The sequence below is a fragment of the Salvelinus namaycush genome, chromosome 24, assembly GCF_016432855.1.
Source record: "Salvelinus namaycush isolate Seneca chromosome 24, SaNama_1.0, whole genome shotgun sequence".
Lineage (NCBI taxonomy): Eukaryota > Metazoa > Chordata > Actinopteri > Salmoniformes > Salmonidae > Salvelinus > Salvelinus namaycush.
Window position 1 is genome coordinate 30,146,664 of NC_052330.1, and position 15,864 is coordinate 30,162,527.

At 42.3% G+C, this 15,864-nt stretch overlaps 1 protein-coding gene across 1 annotated transcript; it reads right to left on the minus strand.

The window, feature by feature from the left end:
• Positions 1 to 6,453: 6,453 nt before the first annotated feature.
• LOC120019502 (4-galactosyl-N-acetylglucosaminide 3-alpha-L-fucosyltransferase 9-like) lies at positions 6,454 to 15,411 on the minus strand. Its single transcript, XM_038962799.1, has 2 exons — positions 15,207 to 15,411; positions 6,454 to 8,098 (listed from the first exon to the last, which is right to left on the minus strand). The coding sequence occupies exon 2, from the start codon at positions 8,088 to 8,090 to the stop codon at positions 6,972 to 6,974; it is 1,119 nt and encodes a 372-aa protein (XP_038818727.1). The 5' UTR covers positions 8,091 to 8,098; positions 15,207 to 15,411; the 3' UTR covers positions 6,454 to 6,971.
• Between the last annotated feature and the right edge of the window lie 453 nt (positions 15,412 to 15,864).

The following is a 15,864-nucleotide window of genomic DNA, read 5'->3' on the forward strand; positions in this document are numbered from 1 at the left end:
TTGCTTTTTTGTTTTTACATTTACTGATCATTTCAAAATAATATTTCAATTCTATCTTAAATAATGTGAAGAGGGGTTTGTTCTCTGCCCACTTCCTTTTATGGACAAAGAATCTTCCATGAAAGATAAACAAATTAACAATGAAAGTTAAATCAGGGTCCATATCATTTGGTTCAAAATAAAACATAATATCAGAGTCTTTCAAATTAACATTAATAGTCATTTCTTTTAAAATGACATTTTCTAACTCACTCCAAAATCTTCTGACATAAGAGCAGTCCCAAAATAAATGGTCAAGAGTCTCTGGGTCACAATCATAAAATACACATTTGTTATCAATAGCTATTTTAAATCTTTGTATAATAAAGGTCTTTGCAGGGTAGATTCTATGAATGAGTTTGTATGATACTTCTTTCACCTTATTAGATATACAATATTTACCAGATAACAACGAAACTTTGTTCCAGTTCACTTGTCCTAGGGCTGCATTCCAGTTCACTTGTCCTAGGGCTGCATTCCAGTTCACTTGTCCTAGGGCTGCATTCCAGTTCACTTGTCCTAGGGCTGCATTCCAGTTCACTTGTCCTAGGGCTGCATTCCAGTTCACTTGTCCTAGGGCTGCATTCCAGTTCACTTGTCCTAGGGCTGCATTCCAGTTCACTTGTCCTAGGGCTGCATTCCAGTACATTTTAGCAGAGGGAATAGTAACATATTGACATAGTTTCCTTATATACATGTTATTACATTTATAGTTTAAAATGTAAATTCCTTCTAGTTGTATTGAGGCTACAAAATCCTCAACAGTTGCACTTGGAGTACTGTTATATTCTCCTAAAAGAAGAATAGCACCTTCAGGGACAGCTCTAACAACAATTTGATACTCACATTGTAACATTGTGTGTTCTAATAAATTCTGGATAATCATATAGTTGTCCATCATTATTCAATAATTGTTTAACTCAAATAATGTTGTTGTCAAACCAGTTCTGGAGACATTCTATCAACTACCTCATCCCCATATTATTATTATTATTTTGCTCCTTTGCACCCCAGTATCCCTACTTGCACATTCATCTTCTGCACATCTATCACTCCAGTGTTTAATTGCTAAATTGTAATTACTTCGCCACTACGGCCTATTTATTGCCTTACCTCCCTAATCTTACCTAATTTGTACACACTGTATATAGACTTTTTCTATTGTGTTATTGACTGTATGTTTGTTTATTCCATGTGTAACTGTGTTGTTGTTAGTGTCGCACTGCTTTGCTTTATCTGGCCATGTCGCAGTTGTAAATGAGAACTTGTTCTCAACTGGCCTACCTGGTTAGGTGAAATAAATTACTGTTTGAAGGATCTACATTTATAAGTGCCTCAGAGACCAATTGGTACACTCTGATTTACCACCCCAAGATATTCCTGAACAACCTCTATTTGCGCCCCTACTGGATGGAAATTACAAGTAATGGCTGTGCTCAATGCAATGGCACTTATAAATGTAGATCCTTCAAACACCCACAAACAGGGAAACAGATCCCAATCAAAGGTGTTATCACGTGCTCCACTAAGGCAGTTATTTATCTTATAACTTGTCATTGTGGTAAAAATTATGTGGGTAAAACAAAGCGTGAATTAAAAGTACGTATCTCAGAGCATCGTAGCACCATTAGGTGCAAAAACTTGACTTACCCAGTTGCGGCACACTTTTTGGAAGCAAACCACTCGATTTCGTCTCTGCGTTATATTGGCATCGAACATGTCACCCTCCCTAGGAGAGGGGGTGACCTTGATCATTTATTGTTAAAACGAGAGGCTGCCTGGATCTTTAACTTAAAGATCCTTGTTCCCTTTGGTCTCAACGTAGACTTTGATCTGAAGCCATTCTTGTGATTGTGACTTTGCCATTGTAATTGTTTGTAAGCTTGTGTAGTCTAAAATGAATCTACGATCGTATGCTATCCATTTGTTTTTTTGTATGCTGTTCTTTGTATGCCATTTTAATATTTGATAATTAACCAATGATATTAGGCCACACTTGGCCATGATTACAGACACCTGTGTCTTTTGACACTATATAAACGAGTCATAGCGCAGTGTTTGATCATAGCCTGATGAAAACAGCTTGGCTGTCAAAACGTTGGACATTGCATTTTTGCATCTGAGCTCCTAGTGTGCGGCTCTCCTTTATTTTCATGAAATGATACTGACATTTAGACCATGATAAAGCCCTTTCAGTGTAAGAGCTGTTTGAAAAGACCGCCTGAAATATCAGCCTGTTTTGGTGGGATGGAGTTTGTCTGCCTGGTGACATCACAAGGTGGTAAATTAGTTAAGACCAATAAGAATCAAATAAAATTGTATTAGTCATATGCGCCGAATTCAACAGGTGTAGTGTAGACCTTACAGAGAAATACTTACTTACGAGCCCCTAACCAACAATGCAGTTAAAAAAATAGGATAAGAATAAGAAATAAAAAGTAACAAGTAATTAAAGAGCAGCAGTAAAATAGCAATAGCGAGACTATATACAGGGGGGTACCGGTACAGAATCAATGTGCGGGGGCACCAGTTATTTGATGTAATATGTACATGTAGGTAAAGTTATTAAAGTGACTATGCATAGATGATAACAACAAAGAGAAGCAGCGTGTAAAGGGGGGGGGGGGGGGGGCAATGCAAATAGTCTGGGTAGCCATTTGATTAGGTGTTCAGGAGTCTTACGGCTTGGGGGTAGAAGCTGTTTAGAAGCCTCTTGGACCTAGACTTGGTGCTCCGGTACTGCTTGCCGAGCGGTAGCAGAGAGAACAGTCTATGACAAGGGTGGCTGGAGTCTGACAATTTTTAGGGCCTTCCTCTGACACAGCCTGGTATAGAGGTCCTGGATGGCAGGAAGCTTGGCCCCAGTGATGTACTGGGCTGTTCACACTACCCTCTGTAGTGCCTTGCGGTCGGAGGCCGAGCAGTTGCCATACCAGGCGGTGATGCAACCAGTCAGGATGCTCTCGATGGTGCAGCTGTAGAACATTTTTAGGATCTGAGGACCCATGCCAAATCTTTTCAGTCTCCTGAGGGGTAAAAGGTTTTGTTGTGCCCGCTTCACGAATGTTTTGGTGCGTTTGGACCATGTTAGTTATGTGGACACCAAGGAACTTGAAGCTCTCAACCTGCTCCACTGCAGCCCTGTCGATGATAATTGGGGAGTGCTCGGTCCTCTTTTTCCTGTAGTCCACAATCATCTGCTTTGTCTTGATCACGTTGAGGGAGAGCTTGTTGTCCTGGCACCACATGGCCAGATCTCTGACCTCCTCCCTGTAGACTGTCTCGTCGTTGTCCGTGATCAGCCCTACCACTGTTGTGTCATCGGCAAACTTAATGATGGTGTTGGAGTCGTGCCCGGCCGTGCAGTCATGAGTGAACAGGGAGTACAGGAGGGGCCCGTGTTGAGGATCAGCGTGGCGGATGTATTGTTACCTAGCCTTACCACCTGGGGGCGGCCCGTCAGGATGTCCAGGATCCAGTTGCAGAGGGAGGTGTTGAGTTCCAGGGTCCTTAGCTTATTGATGAGCTTTGAGGGCACTGTGGTGTTGAACGCTGAGCTGTTGTCAATGAATCGCATTCTCACATAGGTGTTCCTTTTGTCCAGGTGGGAAAGGGCAGTGTGGAATGCAATAGCGATTGCATCATCTGTGGATCTGTTGGGGCGGTATGCAAATTGGATTGGGTCTAGGGTTTCTGGGATAATAGTGTTGATGTGAGCCATGACCAGCCTTTCAAAGCACTTCATGGCAACAGACGTGAGTGCTACGGGTAGGTAGTCGTTTAGGCAGGTTACCTTAGTGTTCTTGGGCACTGGCACTATGGTGGTCTGCTTACAACATGTTGGTATTACAGACTCAGACAGGGAGAGGTTGAAAATGTCAGTAAAGACACTTGCTAGTTGGTAAGCGCATGCTCGTAGTACACGTCCTGGTAGTCCGTCTGGCCCTGCGGCCTTGTGAACGTTGACCTGTTTAAAGGTTTTACATCGGCTGCGGAGTGTGATCACGCAGTCTTCCAGAACAGCTGGTGCTCTCATGCATGTTTCAGTGTCATTTGCCTCGAAACGAGCATAGAATTAGTTTAGCTCGTCTGGTAGGCTCATGTCACTGGGCAGCTCGTGGCTGTGCTTCCATTTGTAGTCTGTAATGGTTTGCAAGCTCTGCCACATCCGATGAGCATCAGAGCCGATGTGGTAAGATTTGATCTTAGTCCTGTATTGACCCTCTGCCTGTTTGAGTGTTCGTCGGAGGGCATAGCGGGATTTCTTATAGCTTCCGGGTTAGAGTCCCGCTCCTTGAATACGGCAGCTCTACCCTTTAGCTCAGTGCGGATGTTGCCTGTAATCCATTGCTTCTGGTTGGGGTATGTACATACGGTCACTGTGGGGACGACGTCATCAATGCACTTATTGATGAAGCCAATGATTGATGTGGTGTACTCCTCAATGCCATCGGAGGAATCCTGGAACATATTCCAGTCTGTGCTAGCAAAACAGTTATGTAGCTTAGCATCTGCTTCATCTGACCACTTTTTTTATTGATCTAGTCACTGGTGCTTCCTGCTTGAAGGAATCAGGAGGATAGAATTATGGTCAGATTTGCCAAATGGAGGGCGAGGGAGAGCTTTGTATGCATCTCTGTGTGTGTACTAAAGGTGGTCCAGAGTTTTTTTCCCCTCTGGTTGCACATTTAACATGCGGATAGAAATTTTGTAAAACGGATTTAAGTTTCCCTTCATTATTGTCCCCGGCTACTAGGAGCGCCGCCTCTGGGTGAGCGTTTTCTTGTTTGCTTATGGTGGAATACAGCTCATTCAATGCTGTTTTAGTGCCAGCCTCTGACTGTGGTGGTATGTAAAACATCTACAAAAAAATACAGATGAAAACTCTAAGATATTACAGTTTTGAATGTCCTGTTTGTAGTTTAATCTTCCGCATAGGTCATCTATTTTATTGTCCAAAGATTGCACGTTTGCTAGTAGAATGGAAGGAAGTGGGGGTTTATTTGATCGCCTATGAATTCTCAGAAGGCAGCCCGGGCCCTTTTTCTCCGCCTCTTCACGCAAATCACGGGGATCTGGGCCTGTCCCCAAGAAAGCAGTATTTCGTTCGCGTCGGCATCGTCAGATTCGTTAAAGGAAAAAAAGGATTCTGCCTGTCCGTGGTGAGTAATCGCAGTCCTGATGTCCCGAAGTTATTTTCGGTCATAAGAGACGGTAGCGCCAACATTATGTACAAAATAAGTTTAAAAAAATAAGACAAATGCAAATAAACTGAAAAAAATACAAATCGGTTGGGGGCACGTATAATGGGTTCCAAGGGTTCCAACCCGCTCTGCCAATAGCAGATAGTTTTCAGTTTTGCCTTCCCCACTCCCAGCAAAATTACTTATTGAGAAATTGCTCTTTGCCAGTGGTGGAAAAAGTTCCAAATAGTCATACTTGAGTCAAAGTAAAGATACCTTAATAAAAAATTACTCAAGTAAAAGTCACCCAGTGAAATACTACTTGAGTAAAAATATGAAAGTATTTGGTTTTAAATATACTTAAGTATCAAAAGTAAATGTAATTGCTAAAATACTTAAATATTGAAAGTAAATGTATAAATCATTTCAAATTCCCTATATTAAACAAATCAGATGGCACCATTTTTTAAAATTCACCATTTATTTTTTAAATTTATGAATAACCAGGGGCACACTCCAACACAGACATAATTTAGGGATGACCAGGGATGTTCTCTTGATAAGTGCGTGAACTGGACCATTTCTGTCATGCTAGCCATTCAAAATGCAACGAGTACTTTTGAGTTTCAGGGGGGGAAAAAAGTACATTATTTTCTTTAGGAATGTAGTGAAGTAAAAGTAGTCAAAAATATAAATAGTAAAGTACAGATACCCCCCCAAAACGATTTAAGTAGTACTTTAAAGTATTTCTACTTAAGTACTTTACATCACTGCTCTTTGCTAAGACGCTGTTTATTTTTTTATGAAAACATTCTAATAGAAACAAATCACAGCAAGGCCTTTCCTGCAGTCAAATGGCCAAATTTCCCTCATGGGTGGAATGATATTAATATTTTAAAGCCCATAACCATGTGAGGTGTATATACTTTTGTTTCAAAGTAGATTTGTTTAAGACTACCAATAATCACTCTTTGACCCTGATTTAGCCTACTGCTGTAAAAGGTAAATTGTTAACCAGAAATTACAAGACATTGAGATAAAAACACCTTCAGTAACCGAAAGGTTGCTGGATCGAATCCCCGAGCTGACAAGGTAAAAATCTGTTGTTCTGCCCCTGAACAAGGCAGTTAACCCACTGTTCCCCAGAAGGCAGTCATTGTAAATAAGAATGTGTTCTTAACTGACTTGCCTAGTTAAAATAAATGATATATATATATATATTACATTTAACACAAACACCATTTCCCTCCAGGGGTACCAACCTTCACAACCTAGAAAAAGAGGCATAGCATTTATAGGATGTTTTACAGTACACTGCAGCTGCTCTTCAAGCCAGACTCAGTTTCAAGTCTCTATGATGTGTAACTGTCTCATTTCATGGACAATTTTAATTGCATTGATCACTTTATTACATAATTATTTCAGCTCAAAAAAAACATGTAAAAGATATAAAACAATCAAGTAGTATTTCAAACAGGAAAGAACGCAGAGGTTGTTGTTGCATAAGATTTTGAATGGTTCCGGGTGTCATAGTTTTACAACGGGCACTTAACCTAGCTACAACCGGTCGACATCCAGGTACACTTCTCCTACAGGTAGTGTGTACACAGATAATAGGTCATAAAGGCACTGTGAGAACATTGCTATGGTGGGTTGCTGGTTGTGACCAAATTCCACCTTGGAACATGGTACATTGACAGGATAATATGGTGGTAATAGACATACACGGAAGACGGTGTAAGTGACTGATTAACCAAAATGCCATTTGTAAATATCGTGAACAACCCTGTACTCCTTATGTTTTCCTACATGGTCACAGGCATAACAAATAGCTTGGATGAACTCTTGACTCAGTTGAACCAGATGTCGCTGAGCTGAAAAGTGTTTATGCCACTGAAAGTAGCGAAGATATGCCTCCTCATCCTTGTCCAACTTCAGGAGGAATTCAGCCAGGGCTTTTGCATTGGGAAAGTCATTAACATGGATGAAGGAATCTCCCGGGACAAAGTCCTCATAGTTCTGTCTCGGTGGGCCCAATACTACTGGCACAGTTCCTGCTGCAAGTGGTCCGTTAAGCTTCTCAGTGATGTAGTCTCTGTGGACTGAGTTCTCAAAGGAGAGGTAGAACTTACAGCTGGAGAGTGTTGAGTAGTAGTCCTCATATCTCAAGAATCTTGCAAAGGCTTTTCCAAAGAGATCCACCTTAATATGTTTGACAAGTTCTCTGTAATAGTTATCCCTTACTGCTGTTCCAGTTGCAGGGTTATTGTTACTCACAATCCAGCAAACTAATTTATCCTTCTTGGGCAGCACAAAGTCCTCACCCTGGCCTTTCCTTGCAGTTAAGCGCCAACGTACAGGGATGTCTGCGTCTTCCCTATAACTCAAGGTCAAGTTGAAAAGGTTCTCTAGACCAGGTATCCTAATTGTGTTTGTAGGTGATTCCACATGGTACCAGATCCACTTCTGGAATGGTGGTCGAGGTGATGGAGGCAAGTTGGATAAATCGTGGTTGATGGATTTGTGAAAGATGAGCACCCCGTCTGCCTTGTTGTACAGAGACCGGTCATCTGTCAGTTGGCAGCCATCAATGTTGAAGAAAGTGGTGCAATCGCTAAAATCAAACCTGCGGCTTTCAGGCCAGAACCACAACAGCATGATGGGCTTGTCTGGTTCTGGCTGCTTCTTAGACAAGGAACTGTTCTCAGGTGGCTTTGAGTAATGACGTGGCAAAGCAGGTTGGGGAGGGCAGATCTGAGATGGAGCTGATTGATAGTACATTACAAACAGCGTCAGAAATCCTCCTAGACCAAGGATCCCCACCAAGATGATACGCAAAGGTCCAGTAAGGAATGTACTAGACAGCATTTTGGCTCCTGTAAAGAGCAAAATAAAAACATTATTACATTCACACAAAGAAATGCAACTAAATTAAGAATTTTGTTTAATTGTTAAACAGCTTGTGTACAGACAAAGTAAAAGAAAATAAGCTGGTGCAGATTAAACACGTATATTATATTTAACACTTAATATATTTGCCCTCATCCTGTCCCGAAAGACAACTCTCTCAAAAGCGATAAAGAGCTAATACCCAGGAGCGGCAGGTAGCCTAGCAGTTATAGGCAATCCTGGACGAATTCAGTGTCTGACGGTTCTGGCAGTAAGTGAGCTGGCAACCGGAGGGTTGCTGGTATCAAATCCTAGATGCCATTGTGCCCTTAAGCAAGGCACTTAACTCCCCACGACAACAGCTCCCCAGGCACCCAGTGTGGCAGCCCCCCCACACCTCTCCAAAACACACACACACTACATACATATTTTGGAGGGGTTAGGTTAAAAGCGGAGGTCAAATTTCAGTTGGACCTTGTGTGCAAATTCTGATTGGAAATAGAAACAATGAGGAAACATCTACCTGGCTACCTCAGGATTGTGTTCAAGTTTATTTCAGCACAACCTGTTGGATATATTTTTTTGACAATGGTGGGTGAGGTATACTTAAAAAAAAAGTGATCTCATACCCTCTTGCTTTACCAACCTAGGCCCGGTTTTAGGTCACATTGATATTTTCTTTTGCTGAAAATTATTCTAGAATATAGGCTAAAGAGCTCGCTGTAGCTCTTAAATGATCTATGGCTATTCAAAAAGTATTTTTTTACACAATACAGTTTTCCCATCAAGAGAATAAATGTTGTGTAGCCTATTATGCATTTAAGTGTTTGTATTATACGGTGTGTTTGCCACGTGTTACGTATTTTCCATACTATTGTGTATACAATGTTTGAGTATGTAAAATTGTGCATAATTCAGTGTGTGTAAACTTTGACCAAAAACAAGTAAAGCCGGAGTCGCTCGTTCCCTCTTTTGCTATAGAAAATATCAATGTGACCTAAAAACAGGTTATTTCGCAATTGCTCAAATCATTGTAGCCTAATGAAAGGCGGGAATTGAGCGTCAAGTAGGCCTACAGATTCTACAATTAAAATAACTAACCATGAAGTAGCAAGTGAAGCGACGTTGCCATAGATCTAATATGTTGCCCTGTAGATTATCGGTTAGGCTACTGTGAAATGTGTGCGCTTTTAGATAATAGTAGCCTATAGCTGGCCTAATAAATACAAATATTGAAGCAACTGATGTAGCCTAATGGCTTAATACTAGGTAGGTCTATCGATTGAACATACATGAAAGTGATGTCAATATTTAGCCTAATAATCTAACTAGCTATCATATAATTCATACATCTTGGTTTTACTTTGTTTTTTTAAATGCATCCTTGCTTCGCTTGTTTATAACATTGCAAACTTTTTAGGCTTTATATTCAACAATGAAGTTTTCGGAGGTCAGAGACAGATAAACATCTTCCTTCTATGTTTAGCAGAGGTGTAAGTGACACAGGAGGGCAAACAGTGGTATAAGACACGTACACATCGATCACACCGACAGTGTTGTTTCGCAAAATGGTTGGCAGATATCTGGATATTTGTTCAACATTTCACCTTCTGATACCACTTCTGTCAAGCATACAGTTGAGGCATATGTTCGATAAATCCAACGTATGCACTACACAGAACGCACTGCAACTGCCTCTGCAACGCAATGTTGCAAGGCAAAAGCAGCGTTCCATTGGAAATGAATGTACTTCTGTACTTTTCAAACAAAGAGGTAAAGACAGTTTCAGGTTGGCTAGTCGACGGATATTCACGCTTTCAAATCTTAATAGCCCTCAAACCACTTGAGCCACAGACTCCAAATAAGTGTCATGATGTTGGAAAAATTGCGCACAACATTGCACAGGACTTATTTTCACGATTTGAATTCGCTTTACAAAGATAATAAACATGTGGAGAAGAAAGCAGCATTTTGTTTTCCTAGTTGAATTAGGGAGCGTAACCAAAGTACAATTTTTTTTTTTTTTAACATTCGAATTTCAATAGCTCCTTGGTCATGTGACCTACTGACCTCAAACTACTTTCAGAATGTCCACGGACTGGCGGAGACGGGCGCCGTGAGGTGTCCAGTGCAGAAACGCAACCGATCCCGGAGAAGCTGGCGGGAGCCCCGGGGAGAGTTCTCTTTTCTTTGTGAAGGGCAGGGCGCCCTGGAATGGGTTCGCCCGAAGGGGTCACTCCTTCGCCACCATTGGAAGTTCGTTGTGCGGCCAATCTCGTGGTCTCGCAAGGGGCTGTGTGCATCGGTTTGTCAGGGTGGTGTCCGTCGGCGGACCGGTGGGGTCTGGCGGTTGGCGGCGACTCTGGACACGCGCCCTGCCCCTTCTCGTGGATCTCCCCAGCTATGGCACACGCCGGCCCCGTTCGCGCGGCGCATAGCAGCTGACCTAGGACTGTTACGGACCAGGGGAATCCGACTGTTTAATTAAAACAAAGCATCGAAGGTCCAAGGTGGGTGTTGACGCAATGTGATTTCTGCCCAGTGCTCTAAATGTCAAAGTGAAGAAATTCAATGAAGCGCGGGTAAACAGCAGGAGTAACTATGACTCTTATGGAGTCCTTAGCCCAGGACATTGCTTCTCAAAATAATGTGAAGTTGAATACGGGCGACCCCAAACCATACATTGTGTCACCTGCTTGCAGGTGGCCCTAACATAACAACAAACTGGAGCAAAAGGTGCCTTCAGGTCGAACGAAACCCTGGTCCGGCTGAGAGTGACTACCTCGGATAGGTTAAGACAGGGGAGGTAAGGGAAGACAGCAAAGTCAGATCCATAACTTCGGGATAAATAGTACCGTAGCCCTTGGAGGGCTCTTCCAACCTCTACTCTGTGTGTCACTTGTTTGAGGGAGTCTCTCCAACAGCTAGGATACATACTGTCTCTAGCATGTTAGTACAGGGGGTAAGGGAGATAACTGCTAGAGGGCTACCTCATTCTCTTCCAATCCCTCCCTGTATGTCACCTGTTTTCAGGTGTCGCTAACGATGCAAACCAAACAGGAGTTAGCTGCAGATGGTGACGGCTGTTGATTGTTTACGGAAGGTGGCAGTCGGTCCTGGAATATAGGGCTTTCGGTCAAGCATGAAAATGTGAGGGCGGTTCCACCAGACTCAATGATTTTCTGCTCTTGTAAATCTGAGAATAATGGTTCGAACGCATCCCTGGCTTTGGCTGTGGGGGTTAAAACTTCTTATGGCTGCAGAGGCAGTATTGAGTAGCCGGATAAAAGGTGCCCATTTCAAACGGCCTCGTACTCAATTTTTGCTCGTACAATATGCATATTATTATTACTATTGGATAGAAAACACTCTAGTTTCTAAAACCGTTTGAATTATATCTGTGAGTAAAACAGAACTCCTTTTGCAGCAAACTTCCTGTCAGAAAGTGAAAAATCTGAAATCGATGCTCTGTTCTAGGATCTGCCTATAAATGTGCTTGATATGTATGAGTATACATGCACTTCATACGCCTTCCACTAGATGTCCCAAAGGCTGTGAGAGGTGAAATGGGGTTTCTAGGTGTTTCTATGGTGAAAAGAGAGCTCTTGGAATGACATGACCCCAGAATTCCTCTGTCCAGGAAGCGCATAGAGGTCACCGGTAATGGCTTCTGAAAAGCAATCGTTATAGACGTGTTATATCTCCGGCTTTGATTTTATTTGATAAATGTGATCATATCATCGTAAAGTATGTTGTTTTTTCAATATAGTTTCATCAGATTATTGAAATATTTTCGGGAGTTTAGGCGTCTTGCGTTCTCTGGGTATGGTGAAGATGGAGAGCTACGCGCCACTTGGCTAGTTAGCTTGCTAATTTGAGAGGGAAGAAGGCCGTTCTAAAACCAAACAACGATTGTTCTGGACAAAGGACACCCTTGTACAACATTCTGATGGAAGATCATCAAAAGTAGGACCCATTTTATGATGATATTTCATATATCTGTCGGAATATGTTGACAATTATTTTGCGCCCAGGTTTGGGCTCTCTCTCGTTATAACGTAAGCTGGATGTGGTAATGAAGTTATTTTTAGAATTCTAACACGGCGATTTCATTAAGAACTAATGTATCTATCATTTCCTATACAACATGTATTTTTTAGTAAAGTATATGAATAGTTATTTGGTCAGAATAGGTGAGTGTCATAAAAATATCCGGACATTCTAGGAAAAAGATGCTACGTTAGCACAATGTATAACCACGTATTTCAGCTCTAAATATGCACATTTTCGAACAAAAAAGAAGTGTATTGTATAATCTGATGTTATAGGACTGTCATCTGATGAAGCTTATCAAGGCTAGTCAAAAATTATATATATTTTGCTGGTTTGTTACGATCGCTAACTTTTGCTGCGGGTAAATGGCTTGTGTTTCTGGCTATTGTGGTAAGCTAATATAACGCTATATTGTGTTTTCGCTGTAAAACACTTAAGAAATCGGAAATATTGGCTGGATTCACAAGATGCTTGTCTTTCATTTGCTGTACACTATGTATTTCTCAGAAATGTTTTATGATGAGTATTTAGGTATTTGACGTTGGTGTCTAATTATTCTGGCTGCTTTCGGTGCAATTTCTGATTGTAGCTGCAATGTAAACTATGATTTATACCTGAAATATGCACATTTTTCGAACAAAACAGATTTATTGAATAACATGTTATAAGACTGTCATCTGATGAAGTTGTTTGTTGGTTAGTTTGGTTGGTTCTTGGTTAGTTTGGTTGGTTTTGTGCATGCTACCTGTGCTGTGAAAAATGCTTTTTTGTATTTGGTGGTGAGCTAACATAAATATACGTGCTGTTTTCGCTGTAAAACATTTTAAAAATCGGACATGTTGGCTGGATTCACAAGATGTGTACCTTTCATTTGCTGTATTGGACTTGTTAATGTGTGAAAGTTAAATATTTCAAAAAAATATCTTTTGAATTTCACGCCCTGCACTTGAGCTGGCTGTTGTCATAAGTGTACCGACACCGGGCTGCAGCTAGAAGAATTAAGTCCTGGGAGACGGCTGATGAAAGTGTACTATGTGGTGAAACGTTTGAACACGACTTTCCTAGTTAAATAAAAGGTTAAATAAAAATAAATAAAAACTTAGCCAACTCTAAACCGAAGGTTTGAATCGAAAGCTGGCTTTGGCTGGACCCGCTAACAGTGGAGCACTAAATGGAGATGGAATGTGCCTAGCGGGTATGGACACTGCCAGGTCTCAGGTTCACCGGGGTGCGGGACTTTACACATTCTATGTGGGAGCTCTCCTCCACGCTCCTTGGAGCATGTAGTGGAGATGACATGTGTCTTACCATTAGCTGACACTACCAGGCCTCAGGCTTGCCTGTGTGGGACACCACACATTGTATTTGGGGAGGTCTCCTCTACGCTCACTAGACTCGAGGTGGAGACTAAACCCATTGTCCCCGCAGTGACAGGGCAACGCATGGATCTGGCTCATGCCCTACGAAGTGAGGAGAGGTATCTCCAGCTTGTCTGGGGAGGGAGGCCTACATCTGATGTGGGTAGTACCATCAACACCCATTGAGTTTCTGTGGACCCATAAAACGGACAGAAGCAGCCTAAGTCTAAGTCAGAATCTCCCCTAAACGTAACGATACCTTAGCGCCGCGGATCTTCGGTTGGCCCAGGATAGTCTGCCTCTTTTGGCAGGTGAGTAGAGCCGTTCGTGACAGAGTTGGGGTGCGGCCGGATGAGTTGCTGCCCCTCTCCTGATGCGCACCACATGTTTGTAGGGAACCTGGTGCTAAATCACTCGTAGACTACCTGATTCTGGGTTAAGGTTTCGTACATAGCAGAGCAGCTCACTCGCTGCGATCTATTGAAAGTCAGCCCTCGATCCAAGCTTTTGTCGGGGATGGAAGGCGTCTTCCTCCACCATCCTCCTTCTTTACTTATGGGTTACCAGGTGCACGCAGGCGGGCCAGAGGCCATACACGGAGTGTGAGTGGGCACAGGCAGGCGGGTAGAAGGCATAAAACATTGAGTTTGGGCTCTGGATATGTAGGGGGCTAGGTGGTGGTTACCCATCCACCCGGACCCGTCCTCTGGTGGGACTGTGAGTCAGGTTGGGAGAGGGCAGGCAGGCGGGCGGGCAGGGAGTGTAGGCCTAGAGGCCAGGAGACAGACATCACCAATCCCCGCCCTCCTCTATTTTCCTTACATTTTGTGGCTAGAGTCAAATACTCTCTATAGAACAAACTTCAAGTCAGGACAGTCAAACAAAATTAATAATTCATGTATGTGTGTTATACACTGCTCAAAAAAATAAAGGGAACACTTAAACAACACAATGCAACTCCAAGTCAATCACACTTCTGTGAAATCAAACTGTCCACTTAGGAAGCAACACTGATTGACAATAAATTTCACATGCTGTTGTGCAAATGGAATAGACAAAAGGTGGAAATTATAGGCAATTAGCAAGACACCCCCAAAAAAGGAGTGATTCTGCAGGTGGTGACCACAGACCACTTCTCAGTTCCTCAATGTGCCAAAATCGGCGATTTAGTGCATTTTCATTGGGCAAACGGAATAAACCCCTCTATTTGCAGCCGTAGTTGGCCTATTAATCTATAGCAGCTGATTAGTTGTCAGTATTGTGAACGAATTATATGGTTAAGGAAATATTTAAATTGAGAAAGCGGATACGAGTGCTCTTGTTGCGATCCTATCACTATTGACATCTGCTCCAACCACGCACCTAGCGACCGTTCTTTCTACGTGGTGTTTTGAGAAACGCATGTTAGGCCTACATCTTCGGCTGCTGTAGGAAAGCTGCATCGTTAAAACACTCGTAAACCTAAATGATATCGCTATCGGGAAACTGGGCACAGCACAGTTGGCGATGTAGTTTGAGTGAGTAGTAGACAATACATTTCGGACACGGCCTCAGAAATATAAAAGTCAATCCTGTAAAATATACAAGTACATTTGCATGTATTATTTTACTTGACCATTCAAAACGGAACTCAACAAGGCACCAATAAGTGAAAGCATGTAAGACAAAAAAAAGTATGCCTCACCGGTCAACAGGTTGTTCTTGTCACGCCGTATTCAGAGCTTCTGGTCAAGTCATTCATACACACACGCCCGATGAGAACTATGTAGCTGTGAGGTGTTTCTTTGGTAGGCCTACTCATCAGTTCAATAAAGCTATAGGAAACCGCGAGAAGCTGTTTCACAAGATCCTCCAAATACATTGGGTGTGAGAAGGAAGAAAATATCCTTCTGGACACCCTTGCAGCTGGAAAATATAGCAGTATTGTCAAGGCGAAATAGAGGTTAACCTCAGCGGGGAGGGGCAAGCCAGATCGCGTTACTTCCTTCTAAGCCACGCCAATAAACGGTAAAGAAAAACATCCTCCATCGGGTTTCTTAGGAAAGTGGTGATGCAAGAAGTTCTACTTCATACATTTCAGACGTCAGTACGGTTGAAAGTATTGATTATATCGGGTAATAATAACAATAGTCACGCCGTTGACGTGACAGCGTGGGAGGAAGTGTGCGTGGTTCATATAAAACCGTACACCAGACACTCATTGTCCATTATTTCTTCTCGCAAAGTTATTTTAGTAGTATCAAGCAAGTTGACTGCTCCCATTTTTCGGATTGCGTCTTCCCATGTCCTGTTTTTAGGATATGTCGCCGTTGACATGACAGCGCATGATTTATTTAATTGGC